General features: G+C 46.5%; 1 protein-coding gene across 3 annotated transcripts; it reads right to left on the bottom strand.

Annotated features, from left to right (window-relative positions):
• Positions 1 to 278: 278 nt before the first annotated feature.
• On the bottom strand, positions 279 to 16,159 carry LOC148638779 (mitochondrial glutathione transporter SLC25A39-like). Of its 3 annotated transcripts, XM_088623129.1 has the most exons (12): positions 15,953 to 16,157; positions 11,333 to 11,438; positions 10,426 to 10,485; positions 9,850 to 9,900; positions 8,113 to 8,222; positions 6,908 to 6,975; positions 5,919 to 6,043; positions 5,261 to 5,434; positions 4,652 to 4,761; positions 4,008 to 4,089; positions 3,118 to 3,198; positions 279 to 2,727 (listed from the first exon to the last, which is right to left on the bottom strand). In XM_088623129.1, exons 2-12 carry the CDS (start codon positions 11,427 to 11,429, stop codon positions 2,609 to 2,611), a joined length of 1,077 nt encoding a protein of 358 aa, XP_088479255.1. In that variant the 5' UTR covers positions 11,430 to 11,438; positions 15,953 to 16,157; the 3' UTR covers positions 279 to 2,608. The 3 variants fall into 3 exon arrangements, with proteins under 3 accessions (XP_088479255.1, XP_088479256.1, XP_088479257.1); XM_088623130.1 differs by lacking the exon at positions 9,850 to 9,900 and having other exon boundaries at positions 15,953 to 16,158; XM_088623131.1 differs by lacking the exons at positions 279 to 2,727; positions 3,118 to 3,198 and adding an exon at positions 3,282 to 3,862 and having other exon boundaries at positions 15,953 to 16,159.
• Positions 16,160 to 19,198: the final 3,039 nt, after the last annotated feature.

A 19,198-nucleotide genomic window follows, 5' to 3' on the forward strand; every position in this document is an offset into this window, starting at 1 on the left:
TGATTTACTTTGTTGTGATCGATTTTATGAAGGTTCTTATCAATATGTAAAGATTGCTAAATAACCTGCTTAACTTCCTCTCATAAAAGTTATAATCCTAGAAGAGACAGAGGAAATCTTGGATTTAAATTGTTAATGTGCCTCAAACTCCTGGTGTTACCCAAGACTTTTGCACAGCAATGTATAAACAAATATAACCTTTGGTGGAATAAAATGGAATTTTGTTAAAATTACCACAAAACCCACCTCACCATTGTGTGAAACGAACACACTACAGATCAAATAAAGTGTTTATTAATCTTTGCTTCTTACATTCAGGTAATGGTAAAGTACAAAGTATTGGAAACATAAAAAGTATAAACTGAACAGAAAACGTTCTGACAAACAAATACAACCACCAAGTGTATTTCCAACCCCATTAAGAGAAAATTCACAGTCTACAATTCAATGAGAACCTGATTGCAAGCCAATCAGAACATGCTGTGTCTTATAAAGAGGAAAACTGAAGCACTTTCTTCAAACATAATTGTGTTTTGAATTTTATTAAATGCTAGAAAATGAACTAATACCCATCTGGATTTGATCTAATGTAGTTTTGTAGGCCAACTTTTTAAAAACTAGTCTGAAATGAAGAACGTAGCACAAATGCAACATACTATGCACTGGTGCACACATTGACATACTGATGTCTGCTAAAACCTGTAGAGGATTCTAGTTGAAGGTGACGTATATAGAGTTTGGTAAAGAGTGAAGTAGGTGCCGAGGGCTACAAGCCGTTACCTCTAGCTTATCAAAACACTAGTATTACAATCGAGTGAAAGTTATTGCAGTTTCACAGTAGAGTGTTTATCCCATGTGATCAGAAGCCGAGTAAAACTGATGTGCATCTGAGTGGTCACTACCTCCGATTACAGCTATGGCAGTGACATTCGGCCTTGCAAGACCCTGCCTGTTCCCCGTTTTTACAGCTTGTCGTTTGCTGGTTTTGCAACCCTTTCCAGCTCAGCCCTTTCGAAGGCTTACTGCCATACAGGCGCACGGCCCGTGCAGGCTTCATCAGGTACGTGCTCTGGCCTGGCTCTTCATCAATGACGCCGTCCCACTTCCCTCAAGGCTGTGCTACACATACTGAAGGAGGCCGTGAGTATCAAACCAGTTGTGTTTGTTTTACTGCTAGGTCGAGCTCAGCGGCAAACAGGTTTAAATACTCCGCCCTCTACATGCTGCACTACCTGTTCTGCTGAAAGGACAGAGGAAAGAGTTGCATGGAATGTGAGCTACTATTAGGTGCCACAAACTGTCACACAGCAAGTCCAGCTGAAAGCGTTTTGGGCTTTTCCCTGGCTTTATGGCTAGTGGGCACTGAGACTTGGCAGCAGTGATATAGATGAACTAATCCCGGGAAAATTAAACAGGAAAACAAAAACACAGAAGGTGCAACACAACTGAAAAAGCCTTGTGTGACCTTACTGATCTGTTTTTTTTCCCCACTCCTAAATCCATGCAAGTCCCTTTTTTCGTCCCCCAAGCCTGAAATGTCAACTTACCTGGTGAAAGATCTCTGCCTCATTCTTGCTTTACAAGGAGAAATGCAGCATGCCTGTGTGATTTCAGTCTTCCACCCCACCTCACCCTGGCCTGCGGCTGAGCACCCACAGGGCTCAACAGTCCTCTGCACTGGCCAGGCTCTCGCAAGAGTTACTACCTAAAGCCGTGTCCACTGTCCTCTGCCTGCAGCACGTGCACGTGGGGAATGGGTCCATCACAGAGTCTATGACCTCCTGCAAGCACACTGCCCAGACCCGAGCCAGGCTGAGGGGGCTGTTCTGATGAGGTCTGTCCCCCCGTTTCCTCCATCCACCCAAGGCAACTTTTCAACTCCCCCTCCAAAACCCCACCGCAGGTGGAGCGGTTCGGCAGAAGCAAACGGAAAATGCTGTCCTGGCTCTTAAAGGCTGACCGCGCCAGTGACCCCCCCCCAAAAAAAGGCACATTTCTCGGCTGATGCGACTAAAATCAAAAAAGGGGTCCTCTGGGTTCTGGGTGGGGAGGGTTGATCTAGCAGCCAAGAACGACCTGAGCCAAGGAGTTTGAAAAACAGATCTGTGACAGCTAACGTGCAGAAGTATTAACAGAATGGGGGGGGGGGGTCGGTCTATCCAATGCAGGACCGCATGTTATACTCTGTGTTGGGGAAAGAAAAGAAAGCATTTTCTTTCTGATGCTCACCTGCTTGTTAAAAGCAGTAGCCCTACACACTAATACCCAACAATGGATATCAATAATCCTATTGCAGCACAGAGTCTCTCAGCAATACACTATCCAGTGGGGTTGGAGGGGTTAAGCCTGCACACAATAAAACATCTGTAAAGTAGGAATTTTCTGCCTTTAACGAATCTTTGGAATTCCTGAAAAACTAGTTTGGGATTAGAAATTCTCTTAAAATGTACTGTAGCTCTCTGGAGGAGATTAGCAAGAGCTCACACAGGGACACGGGCTGCGGTCAGGAATTAGGGGTGTTTCAAACTGCCTGGATCGTGGAGGCCGCTTGTGCGTTTCTGCCGTCTGCGTGCGTGGTGCTCCGCTTGCGCGCGGCCGGAACGAGGCCTCACAGGCCCTGCAGGTCCCGCTCCTGGTTGTGTTTTTGGAAGAAGGCCTTTCCAAATTCGTAGGTGCTGATCATAACCGCACAGGCCGGGGCAACTTTGATCACCCGCGGTAGGAAACCTGGGGCAGAAATGCACCGGACTTTAATATTTCCTTGCATTCACACTTTTTTATTTTTTTTGAGGCTCAAGGATCCCAGAGTGTTTTACGTCAAGAAAGGGAGCCATCGATCACTGATCATAGATCACTGATCACCGTAGCTCCGCGGGGGTGATGTGTGGCGATCAGACCAAAGGCACAACAGATCAGGTTGGAAAGTCAGCCTTCACATCACCTAGTGAATGAAAGGGGAGCTTCACGAAGGCCAGCCTGCTGCTTAAGTGCACCAGTTTAGGTGCAGACTGGCATTTATCCAGGACATCAGGGTTCACACCCCCTACTCTCATGGAAACTACCCTGGGATCTCATAATTACTAATTAAATCAGGACCTCAGTTTAACATCTTTTTACCTGCAAAGAGCCCACGGTATCCAGCCTCTGCCCAGATTCTGTTCATGAGGAGCCAGGTGGAGGACGGCTTCATTGCTCCAGCTGTAAGAAAGGGGAAGATCACATTGGGTATTCACTCAGCTCTCTTAGCCCAGCATGTCGACAGGAAGAAAGCAGCTGGAGGGAAACTCCTGAGCCTCTCTCGTCTCCCAGCTCGATTCCTTCTTTTATCCCTTTTGTAGACTCTGGAACAGCACAGGCAGAGAATGACAGTTATTAGCTAGGAAAAAAAAAAGGAAGCAATAGAGAGCAACAGACGACCTGACTGTCATCCTCTCTGAACGCCCCCCCCCCACCCCCACACCCCAGAGTGTCCAATGTCAGGAGCAGCGTCATCGTTCCTGAGGTGGTGGTCAGTCCAGGGGAAATCTTCCCTTTTCCCCTCCAGAAAAAAGGAAATGAGCACAGGCTTTAGTGCCTGCCAAAAAACACCACACGCAAGCCAAAAATCGCCGTCTTCGCATGAATGAATCCAGTGGGTACACAGCAGTCTTATCTAGCACTGCAGCACTGAGGTCAGGTGCCCGACCGTCTCCGTGAAGCTAGTTAGAGTCGAGCCGCTGGTCTTCGCCGTCTCGCGCTGCAGCCTGCCTCTGTCTGAGCCGAGGAGAGAGCCGACCTGAGAGGAGGGGGGAAAGTACAACTCCAGATCCCCTCAGCACCCCCCCCACACTACATCACACCAGACCATCCAGCCCGAGTCGTCCTGTTTCCAAGAAAGGGGATAAAACCGGGAGAGATTTAAATAGTGGTGTCGCGGAAGGTGTTGAGAGAGTTGAGAGGAGGCAGCTGGCGAGACAGCGTGCACCTGGGTGCTGCTGGTGGTGTCACCCCGCCCCCCGCCCCCTTACCTCGCAGCGTCTCCATCTCCCCCAGCTCGATCTGCCGGCGGGTCTTCACCACGTCGAAGGGGAGCGTCATGACAGCTGCCACCTGCGACCGGGTGACAGCCTCGTTTAGCCACCGCCCCCGGCAAGATCGCTGAAGCCCCGCTCGAGTTCGGAACGGAAAAGCATCTGGATCCGATCGCACAGTGGCAACAGGGGACTGGGGTTCTGTTATACTAATTACAATGTACTACTGTGGTTTGTGCCAAAACTGGAGCTTACTGGACTTTGGGCCCCTGCATCTCTCAATGTGCATCACATGCATCTTTCAGAATACCAAGGTATAACACTGTATGTAACACGAACCCTGTATATGGTATAACAAGGTATAATACTTTTCTCACACTGCTTGTCTGACTTCTCTTTTAAGTTGTATGTTATTTAAGCCAATGTTGTTGCTGCTGTTCTGTGTTTGTCTTTGGTGATTCTTTTAATGTCTTTGTATTGGAGCACACATGCAGATAAGCATTTCATTGCACTTGTGCCTGTGACAAACCAAACTGAACAGGGTCAAAATCTGCACCTCTCCCGATTTTCCTTGTCAGAATGTGGCCACAGCATGGCTCTTCCATTGTTGTGACAGGCAGTGCACGGGGAGGTATACTCACAGCGCCTGAAACTGCCCCAGCGGAGAAGCTCATTGTGAACGTGGCTTCATGAACTCTGTAGCCCTTGCACAGCTGGGCTTTAACTAGCTCGTAGTTGAACCAATAAAGGGCTGTGAAGAGAGAGACAAAATCAGTGTTAACAGCTCGTGATCCTACCCTCTCATCCAGCTGTTTGTTGAAAGAAGCCAGGGCATCAGCTCCATTGGCAAGCTTGTTCCAGACACCCACAACCCTTTGTGTAAAGGAAATTTGACAAAGGCAACTGACTGTCTTGTAATTGACACTCTATGCAAAACTACACTTTTGGTTTTATGCCTTCAAATGGACACCCCCCCCCACCACCTTCAATGAACTGCTTCATTGCACAGGAAGTCACGTCAGCAGATCTAGAGGAGTGTGGAGGTGTCTAAACCTCTACAGTTAGCGCTCTGGAAGATGGCAAATCACAAGCAGCCGCGGTCAAGCCAGAAGGTGGCGTGAGGTGAGCACACCAGAATGCAATCAGCAGAGCCAGCCGTCACGAAACAGCGGCTGCAGAAGTGGGGCCCCTGGCAAGACGGGTGGAGCTGTACGCGTCTGACGGCCCTTTGCTCGAGAACAAAGGCCTACCTGAGAAGGGCACATCCCTGAGTATAGTGGGCCCCCAGCCCCTCCAGAGGGACAGCCAGCCATCCTGGGCCACCGCCGACTGGATACAGACCCCCAGCTCTCGGTACGACAGCTGCCTGGACTGCATCTTGGTCCGGACCAGCTCCAGAGGGCTGATCACAGTGACGGCGCCCACTGGGACACAGGAACATGGCAGGCAGGTAAGCACAAAACTGCGGCACAACAGATCTACACCACTTCCGGTTATGGTAGGAATGGCTGGTTTCGCCTGCTGGATGGACGCGACACTACGTGCGAAGACAGTCTCTTGTTGTCCAGGAATATGTGCAGGAAAAATCTCTCGAGCTCTGGGCATTATAATTTCTGACTACCGAGTCTTTATCAGTTTGAGTCCGCAGGCATGTCAGTCACGATAACACCAGCACAGTTAAGGTGATCAGGTCCGATCTCTTTACTGCTTTTGCCACTACAATATATTAATATAGATCCCCCTGCCTAGAATCTAATGCACAAGATTCACATTATAGCAAGAGTGTCATACATGTATCCTTCTCAGTATAGCTAGATGTAACATGAACTGAGGACCTAAATGTTTTACCCGTTTGTGGACTGCAGAACCCCACCCACCCACGCCAGCGCTGACGCACGCGCCACTCACATCTGGCAAGCCCCCCTGCGACGAGGGGCACGTGGCTGCCTTGGTACCCCATGCCATACCGGAGGAAGTCCCTCAGCTGGTCGTAGCAGGTGAAGTAGATCACTGTGGCGGGCACTGCCATCACCCTGCGGGCAAAAAAACAGCACAGCGCGAAGGGTCATAAGCCAGCCTTCGCCCACGTAAACTCACTGCTGCATGACCAGCATGCGAGTATCTCATGTTTCAGCAGAATATGCAGGCCAGAGTATTTGTACAGCACAGAGACTGAAGCGCGATTTTTGTTTGTATTCAACTTTTGCACTCCATGTGCAGAAAACTACTGATTTCGATATTTGTAACTGCTCTTCTATTTCCATCTCATTCACTGTTCTAACCTCTGTACAGTAACAGGACAAGCAGAATTAAAACAGATGCACCAGTTCAGAGGGTGGAGAGATTACTGTAAAGAATCTTCTTCTGATCCTGCCTCTGTAAATGTAACCATTTTAAGTACAGTGGATTGAAAAGGTTTTAAAGCAACAGCCTAGGTGCTGTTAAGTTTTCTTGGCAACTTTTGGTCCAGAAATTCCATTACAGCTCGCTGAAGCTTTAATGAAGTCCAGTGATGACAGAAAAAAGCATTTTAATTCAGGTCCCTTGCAGCTAAATTACGTGCTTTGTTTGTGCTGGCTCTGTCAGGGCCTAAACTATGTCAGCCAGCTGTAAATGATGTCCCCTACATTGCCCAGGTGTAGCAGAACAGGACAACAAAGCATGTTTCTTCTCAGCACATTGCCATCTATAATCACTTTCTAACCACTGGAGCTGATGGTCCAGCAACAGGTCAATTCTATGGATTTTTGTTTCCTGTCTCGGCCTTGTTTCCAGTGCTTTAGAAAGAAACGGACCTCTAGCGTTTCAACACTACTTCCTGTCCACTGAAATGTATTTTTTGGAGTTACAAGAAAATGCACCATCAAGTCAGCCTGCTTGATTTCCTCTAAACTCACAGTGTGGGTGGCAGTCCGCTCCACAGGGACCGGATCCCCTCGTAGCGCGTGATCTTCACAAAGGCGTCCTGAAATTGGAACACACATGCTGAGCAACTGAACCACGCAGCGACGCGTCACTGATGATTAAGCCCGCTTTTTTACCAGAGACGCCGCTGCACGCCTTACCTAACCCTTCGCCACTACACCTGGGCTGCACAGTTCCTGGGTTTGCAGCATCACCATTCCTTCAGTGCAACAGACAAGTTGCAAGGAAAGCATTTTGGTTCAGCTGCAGCCGGCTTACACAGGTCTATTCCCAATAACAGACAATCTGTCTATATATACTTTCAAACCCCCACTTTTAGACTTTTCTTAGGAGTCAGAAAATTCCTTTCCCTTTAAAACATTTTTTTTACTTTTGAGATCAACACTGTGCTGTAATCGTACTCTGATCATCACATTCCTTGAAGCATCCATGATGGAGCCCTGCCTACCACATGAGAGCCTGGACTCCGCGCTGGAATCAAGACAGACGCCCAGGAGGTACCCCACTGCAGGCAGGGCAAAAGAGGAAGCAGGCTGCCTTCCACTGCTCAAACGGGGAGCTACACACTGTCTGCTCGACATGCACCCAGGCCGTATTCCAAGGCCCCAGTGGTAACTAGGGTTGTTACAGGCCGACGTGATGAGAGGCTTTCAAAGGTGCTAGGTTATATAAGGGTGTCTTTATTGCTCTCCTTAGACATTGTAAGGCCTAATGAAACTAAAAATTACTCTGGATAACCACAATGTCATGGGGCAAAAGTCAGATGCTGGAATAAAGAGAACCATGCTGGTTCCCAACCCACATCTCCCTGCAGTAATACAGAGTGAGATCTTCCACCATGGAAAATTCTGATCCTTTCCTGGGGATCCTTTCCTGGGGAGCTGTTTCGATGCCCGGGGATTGTTCCTAGCTCCATCGTTTGTGCATTCGAGCACTTTGTGACTGCATTGGAAACAGGGGAGGAAATAAATACACCCACCTCCCAGGTTAATTCAGGCTTTAACCCTAAGCAATTCCTTCCTCTGCCACAGGTAAGGAAACTGAAATTCTTCTGTAGCGCCCCCTGCCCCCACCCCCGACAGAGAAGAACATTCCGCTGGGCATCCGTTCAAAATCCCAGAAATCCAAGCGTGGAAAGTCCGCCCAGCCCTTGCATCACAGCCCCAGCAGGCCTTACCAGGGTCCCTCGGAAGTGTGTGGGGGTCTTGTACCAGCTGACACAGCTGGCTCCATTCCGGCACACATAGAGGTGGTCCATCAAGCCATTACAATACAGGAAACATTTCCCTGAAAATGCAGATCACAATGACTGCTAATGCCCCCACTTTCGCAAAAGAGAGGGAGAAGGGGGCTCGGGGGGGGTCACCTTTACCCTTTATTGTACAAATAAAACCCCTCAATCGCCCCTCAGAAGCTATCGAACAGAAAGGCTTTAAAAACAAAACAGGTTTGGCAGATGCGTTTCGTAAGGTATCCCTACAAAGCGAGCAACAGATTTCGGTCCAGGAACATAATGTGTGTTTTATTTATCCAGTTCTTTATGAGAGAACATACAGCCAATCAGGACGGCGCCTGTTCCTAACTGCACTATAAATAGCAGCACATCGGCCATGACCTGGAATAGACAAATAAAAATGTCAGGGTTATTCAAACTACCTATCACCACATATAAGCGGGTGAAGAAGGGGATAGCTTAAAGGCACGATATTAACCACAGTGGGATAACACATTATCAAAATGTGTTTCATTGTCTTGCAGCGGTTTAGATTAAGCAATGAATTATGTTTCAGTTCACCAGTTCTTAAATCAAACAAAGCCTTTGCATACGAAGAAGAGGCATCAACTGTCTTATATTCAGAGCTATATTATTAGATGTCTACATTTCAGGAAAAGAGACTGTGCTCCTGCTGTTGTACAAGATTCATACACAATGGGTGCAACAGATTACATTAAGACGTGTTAATTTAAAAAGCAGAATGTAGGGAGGGATGGGATATCATGTAGAGCTAATGATGATGAAGCAATCATCCTCCAAAACCCACACTGTGGCTCCTTCTTCAAAGGATATGCAGCAGCTGGCTACATTGCTACACTGGCTACATTGCTGTTAATCGCGCTAGTGCACATTTAAAATTAATAAAGAAAGGGGTTGCACTGGGCTTTTTCTCACCCTGAACAGAAACGCTCTGCTTTGTGAGATGGCACAGGAAAGTGGGTCAAATAGATTTTCCCCGTCGATAACCATCTGCTGTTTTTACAGGCGCATAAAAGACCAATTCAGAACTAAGACGACAGAATGCATTCACAGCAAAAACCTAAGCTCAGAAGGGTTTGAGATGCTACATGTGGAAAGAGTTTCCTCATATTGCATATTCTTGATTTAACAATGTATAGATAATGCTTTGGGTTAGTGCACAATTGTGCTAAGCAGTGTGACAGTGTTGCTGGGACAGCATGCTGGGCTTCGGAAATGTAAGCACTCACACATTTCGACATGCTTTGTCCCTGGATCTTTGATAATTACTGCAGCATCTACACTGTATATCATCCTTGCCCATCAATTACTGCTGCCTGCTGTTTATAGACGTTCCTGAACATTTCAGTGGAGACGTGCATCTATCCAGCCACAATGACCCAGGTTTATAATCCTCAAGCATAAGACATGTTCCTCTGTATATCCCTGATGCATTTTCATGCCATTTAACGTGCTAGTTTATATGTGGAATTAAACAAATCCTAGCAGACAACTATTGTGCTTACATTAAATAAAATCCCAGAGAACACTATGCAGAGTTAAGACAGTCTCTCTATGCGACAAGTGTTTTGCACGTTAGCGTGTGAGCTGAGCTTGGCAACTGCAGGAACTCTGTGTTAGCATCACCAGAGGGTGATGTGGCGAGAGGGAAATACTCACACTTAGATTGACGAATAACATTGCTCCAGGGCACTGATTCTACAGCCAAAGCTACAAACAAACAACAGCATAGGTAAGCAAAACCAAAACATGCTTTCTTAACAGCGAGGTTAGCAGAAGCCATCAACAAGGCGAGTTTGGTTAATAGGCCTAGGTCTTGCTAAGCACTCTTTCAGACTTTCACAATCGAATGAAAGCCATAAAGACCATTCTTTTGCGCTGCTTGGAATATTACTTCGCTCAAGTTCAGGCTGTTAGGTTGTACTGATATTTCCACACTCATTGTCTCGTTCAAAGATGAGAGGGCAAAACCAGGGAAAAGCTGGAGTGCAGGGCTGAGAGTTAAAAACAGAAATCAGGCAGAGGAGATGCAAAGGGTATTTGTATCAGGCAAAGGAGATGCAATGCATTCCTGAAACACACAGGTGGAAAACAGCTGTGTTTTTATACGAAAAGACATGCAAGCTGCACCAGCCAGTTTTCCTTTTAAAAAGGCCAAAGGCCGGTGGGTAGGACACAGATACACGCACACTCGTCTGAAAACAATCATGCGGTTTTTAAGAAACAAAGAAGCACCTTGATAGAATGGTGTCCTCTGGGCTTGCAGTCTTATCTTGACTACATCCAGTGGTGTGACTGAAATGAAGAACAGCTTTTAATACCATCAGGAGAAAAGTCAAACAATGCAAAACAAACTCAGCTGGTTGGGCTGGGTCTACAACTGTATGTGGTAACAAAGCGCACCTCTGGGACTTTGTATCTGGAACTGACGTTACTAAGAGCGCAGCCATAAAGGTCTTTATTCAAAAAGACTGACATGTAATTTGAGATGAAGAGTTAAAAATCCAGGCTGAGAGAAAGAAAGCATTAGAGCTATTACATGGGGGAAGGTGGGGATTAGTATTAATCTTCGCCTGCTGAAACTCTGAGCCAAGCATGATGAAACTACCAGAAAGTCCGCATGACCTGCCTTTTCATTACCCAAAGAAATGTGTGTTGAACTGGTCATATGAGATTGTACACCCTCCTCAGCCCAGAACTCTATCTCACTTTAGATTTTCTTAAATTAACCATATTTTACTTACTGTTTACTTACTGATTTTTAACACGATTTAAAATGAAGACTTGAACCATTACTTTTCCTTCAGAAACTGGGCATTGAGCAGTGGAGTGGCTCTGTGGCTCAGGATCTGCGTCTGTGGCTGGGAGGTTGCCGGCTCAAATCCCACAGCCGGCAGAGGAATCCTACTTCATTAGGCCCCTGAGCAAGGCCCTTAACCCCAACTGCGCCAGGGGCGCCGTATAAATGGCTGACCCTGCGCTCTGACCCCAAGCTTCTCACTCCCCACCTGTGTGTCTCATGGAGAGCAAGCTGGGGTATGCGACAAGACAAATTCCTAATATAAGAAATTGTATATGGCCAATAAATTGATCTCTCTTATCCATCACACACAAGACAAGCTAGGCTCACTTCCAAACTCACCGAACAGGGATGTGAAGAGGGCCCCAGTCCCAGAGGCCAGCATCTGCTGTACTGGGGTGATGCTGGCTGAGGGGGTCACAGCAGCCCTGTCCCCCATCCTGCACACCTGAAACACACCATGGGACCCCAGCATCAGCATCAGAGACGGGGACATGGGCCCCACATGGAGCTGTGGAGCAGCCACAGTGTGTTAGGAGGGTAAAGGGCATACACAATTTACTGTCGTAAGCGGCACATGGGTCAGCATTGTTGCCTTGCAACGCTGGATCCCCGGCTTCTATTCCTGCATGCTACCTGCATGTTCTTTGTACGTTTCCCCATGTTAATGTCCCTTATGAATGCTTCCCTAATGAGCGCTTCCTCCCACACTCCAAAGACATACTGGGAGGTTAACTGGCTTCTAAGAAAGTTGGCCCTGGTGTGAGTCTGTGTGCCCTGCGATGGACTGGTGTCCCATCCAGGGTGTATCCTGCCTTGGGCCTGTTGCTTGCCCGGATAGTGTCTAGCTCCCCCGCGATCCTGAATTAATCAGGCGGTTAGAAACTGGATGGATGAATGGAAACAATTAAGATTCTCAGTGCACTGACTGGGACTTTCAGACTATTTCAGCCACAAGGCTTTTTTTCCCCCATTTTGGAGCAGCAGTGTGGATGTGGATGCAGGTCCAGATCTCAGGTGCAGCACTCCTGTTACACTCTCAAGCAAGGAACTGTAGCCAGACGCGTTCAGGTGTGTTTTAACATGCTCCACTGTTTAAACATGCAAACTCCAGGTCATTATAGTAAATTACTTTGTAATTCACTATGTATTTTATCTCAATTGGCCAATCTGCTGAATAAAGGTATCCGATAGTCTACACCAAGCACCTGAAAATCATGTTCTAGTAGGGAGCTGTGTCAGCAGGCGTCGGCTGCAAAGGACAGGTAAAGGTTTATTCCACGCTGACAAGAAACACGTTTCGGCTGTGTAGCCTTCTTCAGGTGTGAAAGAACTCTCCTGTGTCCCTTTTCTTTTCAGCAAGGAATAAACCTTCACATGAACCACTTCAACATCATGCCTGTTGCCTTGTTTTGAGCACACAAGCCTAGCCTGACAAGTGGATTTAGAAACGGTATGAGTGCATGTATGCATTTATATATGCAGGTCAGTGGAGTTATGCGACTCTCAAGGAAAGCACAAAATGGTTCAGGCAATTGTCCTGCAGTAACCTGCTGTCAATAATTAATGAAGTACAGCAGACTCTTATCTGCGCAGTGAAAAAGACTCATTAGTCCTGCAGTTATAGTCACTGGAAATGTTCGAATCCTTAAAAGCTTCATTGATCCCTTATAATAAAACTCCCGAGATGCAAGAAAATGTCATGAAAGCTCTATGTCCGGTGAAGCTGTTCTCTGGTAAATGTGCTGAAACCGAAAAAGAGAAGACACCTAACCTAAAATCGAGAGAAAATCAATTCTGTAGCGCTGTAAATCAGTTACAGGTTTTTTCGACCCGAAAACTGACAAACGTTTCTTCCGCTGGCTGAGTTTTACAGCAGGAGGGGAACTCGGGTGAGTGCAGTTTCCATCTGTGGCCAGTTTTGTGGCCCCACTGTTTGGATCTCTTTTGTCTAGGGTTTGTTTCCAAGGTGAAGGTGTCCCTGAAGCTACCTCGATTCTCACAGGTACAGGGCCTGATCAATGGGAGGTGTAGCACAGCCCTGAGGAATTTACCTTTACCTGGGTGTTTGTGTCACTGCAAACACCTGCAAGTGAGGGCTGAATCCTACACTAGCCATCTAAGTGGTTTAGGTCACCTGTGGGGGGGGGGGGGGTGGTTCTGTGGAATGAGGGTACAAAGATTAGCACAGATCTGCCCACTCGAATTTAAACTCCAACATCAATACGTAACACGATGAAGAATCGTGCTCTGCTCAGCAGCAGTACACTGCTCCAACAGGACTGTTATCTTCAGTCCACAGTGAGGAGGGTGTGGATATACTCACGCCCGGCAGTGCAGTTAGAAATGAAGGACATGTTTCCCTGACAGATATCTAAAGCCCTGCCCATTTCAAACATGCATGCAAGCGAGCTCTGAAATTTACAATAACGACACCGTCCTTCGGCTGAGACAAAACTGAGCTCCTGACTCTCTGTGGTCATTATAAATCCCAGGGCGTTTCTAAAAAGATTCGGTATGTTTACCCTGGTGTCCTGGCCACTTTTCCCCCTGGCCCTTACCAATCATGGCCTCCTAATAATCCCCATTCCTGAACTGGCTTCATCACTCTGCTCTCCTCCCCACTGAGAGCTGGTGTGTGGGGAGAGTACTGATGCATCATCCAGGTGGGGCTGCACACCAGTGGTGGTGGAGGGGATCCCCATTGCCTGTAAAGCGCTTTGAGTTGAGTGTCCAGAAAATATCTAAGCTATATAAATGTAGGGATATTATTATTATAATCACATTCTAATGTAGTTATCAATTGAAAATCCGTTCTCATGCATGTGAATGTGATACAGCTATATGCGACAAAAAAAAATATCTTCAAAACATCGTTATTTTTTTGCAAAACGATTTGCAAATGATCTTCTTAGACTGCAAAGCAGTTTTTGTTTTTAATTTGTATAACCGCAAAGGCTGCTATTCCTGAGCATTGGAGAAAACACCGCGAAAAAAACTTTGCTGGCAAGGGACACTGTAATCGTTTCTTTATAACCATATGGTAACAAAATCTTACAAATAACACGTTTTTTTTTGGGGGGGGGGGGTTACGTAAACATATCAATCTTACAATTGCTGTAATTGCATATTTACATCGTGGTAGTTTAGAAGCCCGCAGCCAATAATGACTATATCCGTTTCTGATCGGAGTTCCAGGTTAAAACGTGCAGGAAGAATCCAACAGACCTTGTTTACGATTCGACAAGTCAGGTTCAAGCGCAAAGGGGGTTTGTCACACGGGGGGGGTAGCTGTCTAGAGGTTTGCACCCCACCCCCACTCCAGAGAGCAGAGGGAGACTCGCACATGCGTGAAACGGAAGGACAGTCGGCCTCCCACCCCACGGACAGGGCACCCCCTTCCCCCCGCGCTCTCCCGAGAGCGCACCCACGAACACGGGGGGGCTTTGTCCCTTTGTCTGAGCGTCAGTGAGACCCCCCCCTCCCCCACCCTGCTCGTGCACCCGCTGCAAAACAGCGCGCCGTGTTCCCCATGAATGAAGAGCACCAACCGGAACACAACAGCTCCGCGGATTCGCCGCTGTGGGTCTTTGCGTATTTCAGCAAAATGGAATAAAATCTTTCAAGCAGCCACATCTCAGCGTCCGTACGTTCACTGCTGCAGGGCGTCTTTCAATTGCACGACTCTGGCTATTTAACACGCTCTTCCCTTCGATCTTGACCGACTTGAATATCGCACTCCTGTCAGAGACGGGCGAAGGCAGCAGACCCGAAATCGATCAGGTCTGCAGACTTCACAGGATTTGATGCCAGTCCATGCCGGCCACTCTCCACGGCCCGCTTGTCGTGGTGCGCGTTTTAAGACAAAGGATTTCTCACTCTGCACTTGACAAAAACAGCTCAGCAATCGCCATGAAGGGGCAATTAAGGTGCAAATGTATCGACCTCCTCAATAGGATACAGGATGCGTTTTGCAAGAAGACTTTTCTCCGCTTTTGTGGGGGTCTGCCCTGGAAAATCTGGCTAGCAAATTTTAGATGGCGCAGCACGCAGCTAAAGCCTCAGAGCCCAATAGCATGTTTGTCCTTTCAACTACAGATTTCCTAACCGGGACAAGGAACAAAGAGCGCGGTTAGCACAGCCTCCTAACTTCCTATCCGACTGCAAGTAGAGTATTAGCCGCTGATTTGGAAGCGCCTGGAAGAAAATACTGCGATGCTATTTTAGTGTTGTTGCATCCGTTTTATGTAACATGAACCTATCCGTTCAGATAACTAATCCCGGTTTCTCGCTAAAAACATGCATCATAAGGGGGGAAAAGAATACACGACGGTGCATTTTGCAATGAGCAAAACGAAGAGAGGGATTCCATCTTGCAGAAGATAAACCTCTCCCCCCCCGAAATGTTAAGATCTGGATATTGTTGTAGGTCGATTCTTGTGCTCTTATACGCTGTCGTTAAATTATTCTCTGTGCATCACATCTTAAAACGTTAAGACATTCCTAGGTTATTTATATAATTTTGCTTAGCGCGACTGTGTTTCCACAGAACGTGCAGATATAGTATATGGATAGTATAGGAGCTGTCCCACAGCAACATTATTTGAAAAACACTCAGTTACAAAAACGTTCATTTTTCTGCGTCAGTTACATTTACACGTTCAAATCTTTAACTGCCAGCTGCAGAAAAAGCCAAAAATTCAAGGACAGTAAAAACCGCATGCAACGAGACTCAACTTTTCCAACACATGGTGCTCCCACGTTCTATCATTTCAAATTTTAAAAAAATGAAGTTAGTGTTTTTTTTTATTTTATTATTAAACTCGATGTCCGTTTTTAGGGATTGTACTGTACCCGCAACCCCCTCGGCCGGGCCACGAGAAACGCACCTCAAAAACAAAAAACAACCTGAACGCCATATTACAGTCCTAGCCTTAAACCTGAGCCTCGAACGTGCCTTACCTCGGTCTCGGTTCAGTCTAAGAGGAGATGATTCCTGTTTTGTAATTGTCGCCCTTCATGTTTTTAAAACCCGAAACAAACTCATGCTCCCGGAGCCCACCGGGACCTCGCACCGCCCCAGCTGCACGCCCGGCCAGCGTCTGCCTGCCAACCACTCGGGGGGCTCGCGCTCCTCCGCAAACACGTCACCGCCCGGGCTTATGCGCCGAAGCCGCAGTCAGGCCGCTCGCCCGGCCTTCGGCCGTTCCCGGAAAGCTTCGTCGGTTTCCGACTGGCGAGGCGCAGCTCTCCCGCAGTAATGACATTGATTCCCACAGCCCGCGACTGGCTGTTCTGGAGACCGATGTTTGTTTGTTTTTAAGTACATGAAAAAGACCGACTTCTGTGATGGTGACTGACGCACGATACCTTAGTGGTTGAATGCATTACAATTTCTGAACATAACATGATAATAAATGTATAAGAAGTCTCTTGTCCACCCTGCGATAAACCAGCTCAATGAATGCATGTAAATGTAGTCCACCCACTTACCTAAATGTTTATCTATACCGTTGTTGTGATTTCAAGTACTTCATGTGACTTTTATGTTTTTGCTTGTGTGTTTTGTACTTCTATGGCAAAAGTCAAAGACAGAAACACATTTCCACAGTTTAATTCTATCCTCTGTAATTGCTTTACAGGTGTGCCAGTACACTCACCACACACCAGCTCTCAGTGAGGAGGAGAGCAGAGTGATGAAGCCAGTTCAAAGATGGGGATTAATAGGAGGCCATGACTGGTAAAGGCCTGGGGAAAAAATTTGGTCAGGATGCCGGGGTAACACCCCTACTCTTTTTTTAATGACCACGGAGAGTCAGGACTTCGGTTTCAAGGCTCATCGGAAGGATTATATTTACAACATAGTTTCCCCATCACCCTATTGAGGCATTAGGAGCCACACAGACTGTAGATTTATGACAGATCTATCTAGATTATATCAAAATACTGTAAAAAATGATATAACAATTTATTCAAAAATAGAAAGAGATATTTGTTAGATGTTTGATCATTCAAATTTAAGGCTTACTTTAACTAAGGGTGACTGGACTGAATATATCTCAGCCAAATATGAACTGCGCTCTGCAGGGAGGAAAGGTAAGAGTACTTCAGTAAAAAACTAGAGGAACAATTTGCTGACAACAACTCAAGACCAGTTTAGAGGAAAATTCAGGAAATGACCAACTACAAGGAAAAAAACTCCCATCACCTTACTGGATGATGACCCCAGTCTCCCAGATAAACTGAACCAGTTTTATTGCTCGCTTCGGAAAACCTGATGTGAAGGCCTCCTCATTACCTTCATTTTCGTCCACCCCTTTGCCTCCTCCTTCCTCCATCCATACTGACAAAGTAAGAGCAATCTTCAAAAAAGAAAAGAAAAGAAAAGCTACAGGCCCCTACAATTTGAGTTGCAACCCTCAGCTACTGTGCTGATCGATTGGCTCTTGTGTTTGCCAACATTTAGAATACTTCACTTCAGCAGAAAGTCCCTCACAGGTTTAAAATATCCACTATATTCGGTGGCTATGAAAGCCTTTGAGTGTCTCGTGCTTAAGCCCCTCCAGCACTGTACATCTCCTCTGCTGGATCCTCACCAGTTTGCCTACAGGGCCAACCGCTCTGTTGAAGATACTGTTAACCTGGCTCTCCATTGCCCACTCCAGCATGTGGAGAAGGCAAAATCCTATGCCTGCTTATATTTTTGGGGGTTTTCAGCTCAGCATTCAATACCATTAATCTACATAGATTATTCAGTAAACTGATGGACATCAACCCTGCTATGTGTCATTGGATCACCAACAGACTGTCAGGGTGAATAACGGGACATCTTGCCCTCTGCCTCTCAGGTGCACAGGTGCTCCCCAAGGCACTGTCCTATGTCCACGGCTCTTTTCCCTTTTCACATACAACCTCACCTCTCGGGAAAACTCTGTCAAGATTGATGAGGGGAGTGGTGGCTCTGTGGCTAAGGATCTGCGCCTGTGGCTGGAAGGTTGCTGGTTCAAATCCCGTGGCTGGCAGAGGAATCCTACTCCGTTGGACCCCTGAGCAAGGCACTGTATAAATGGCTGACCCTGTGCTCTGACCCCAGAGAAGCCTGGGGCCTCTTGTGTGCCTGTGTGTCTCAAAAGTGTTGTGGAAGCTTTATCAAAGAAGAGCCAGGAAAGGTGTTCTCATTCACTCAGTAAGGCATTTATTCATATTGTGCAATAGGGAAAGACAGCAACCACTAGTCTGTGCACTAGCGAGTTGATTTTCCAAAGTAAAATAGAGAAAGGTCCCTTATTATATACACTTAGCTGATGCAACACCTCAACTTGTTTACTTGATTATGGTTGGTTAGTAATACAAAGACAGGCAAGACAGCAATTTTCCAGTCCTTATAGGTCTTAGCCTTGAAGGACAGAGAAGACAGCTACGTGCAGTTTTGTATCTGCCTTTTTTGCTGGGGCAGAGATAAACATTATTAAAACATCCCTTGCCCATGACTCGCTGGGTACAATCACACTGTTCACAGAATCCAGCGGCTTTTACAACACAGTTCTGCCCATAAACGACATTTTTAGGATCAAACACTTTTCTTCAGTAACTTTCCATTACAAAAGCAAGCTGGGGTATGCAAAAAGAAATATTCCTAATGCAAGAAACTGTATATGGCTTATAAGGTGATCTTAATTCTCAAATTAAGATTCTCAAATATGCAGATGACACTACCTCATCTCGGTTAATGATGAGACTTGTTACCGAAAGCAAAATGACTGGGGAACAGCCTGGTGTTTGGACAATGACCTCCTACTCAACGCTTCTAAAACCAGGGAAATCATCATTGACTCCAGAACACATAACTTCCAATCTTCATTACCTTCCTATAGAAACCACAAACTCCTTTAAGTTTCTGGGTACATACATAAACACTGATCTTAAATGGAGCATCAACACTGACAACATCGTTAAAAAAGCACAGCAACTTAAAGGTAACTCTTAGGCAACTCAAAAAACACAGCGTGAACCGGCAACTCCTTCTTTAATTTTACACAGCCATAATCCAAAGTTCTGACAACCTCTATTACAGTCTGGTATGGGAGCTTGGACAACGACTCAAAAGGCAAACTGGAAATATTTGTAGTCCAAAACTGCAAAAACTGTAGGCTGTGATCTTCCTTCCACTTCATCTCTCTACTCAAGTCGCACCTCCAGTCGTGCCAA

Source organism: Lepisosteus platostomus, chromosome 28 (assembly GCF_059453375.1).
Source record: "Lepisosteus platostomus isolate fLepPlt1 chromosome 28, fLepPlt1.hap1, whole genome shotgun sequence".
NCBI classification, from domain to species: domain Eukaryota; kingdom Metazoa; phylum Chordata; class Actinopteri; order Semionotiformes; family Lepisosteidae; genus Lepisosteus; species Lepisosteus platostomus.

Coding starts and splice junctions, on each gene's coding strand:
- LOC148638779 (XM_088623129.1), bottom strand. CDS start 11,429: ATGGGGGACAGGGCTGCTGTGACCCCCTCAGCCAGCATCACCCCAGTA. Junction 10,486..11,332: donor CCTCTTCACATCCCTGTTCG/GTGAGTTTGGAA, acceptor TCTTCATTTCAG/TCACACCACTGGATGTAGTC. Junction 6,976..8,112: donor CACACTTCCGAGGGACCCTG/GTAAGGCCTGCT, acceptor TTCCAATTTCAG/GACGCCTTTGTGAAGATCAC.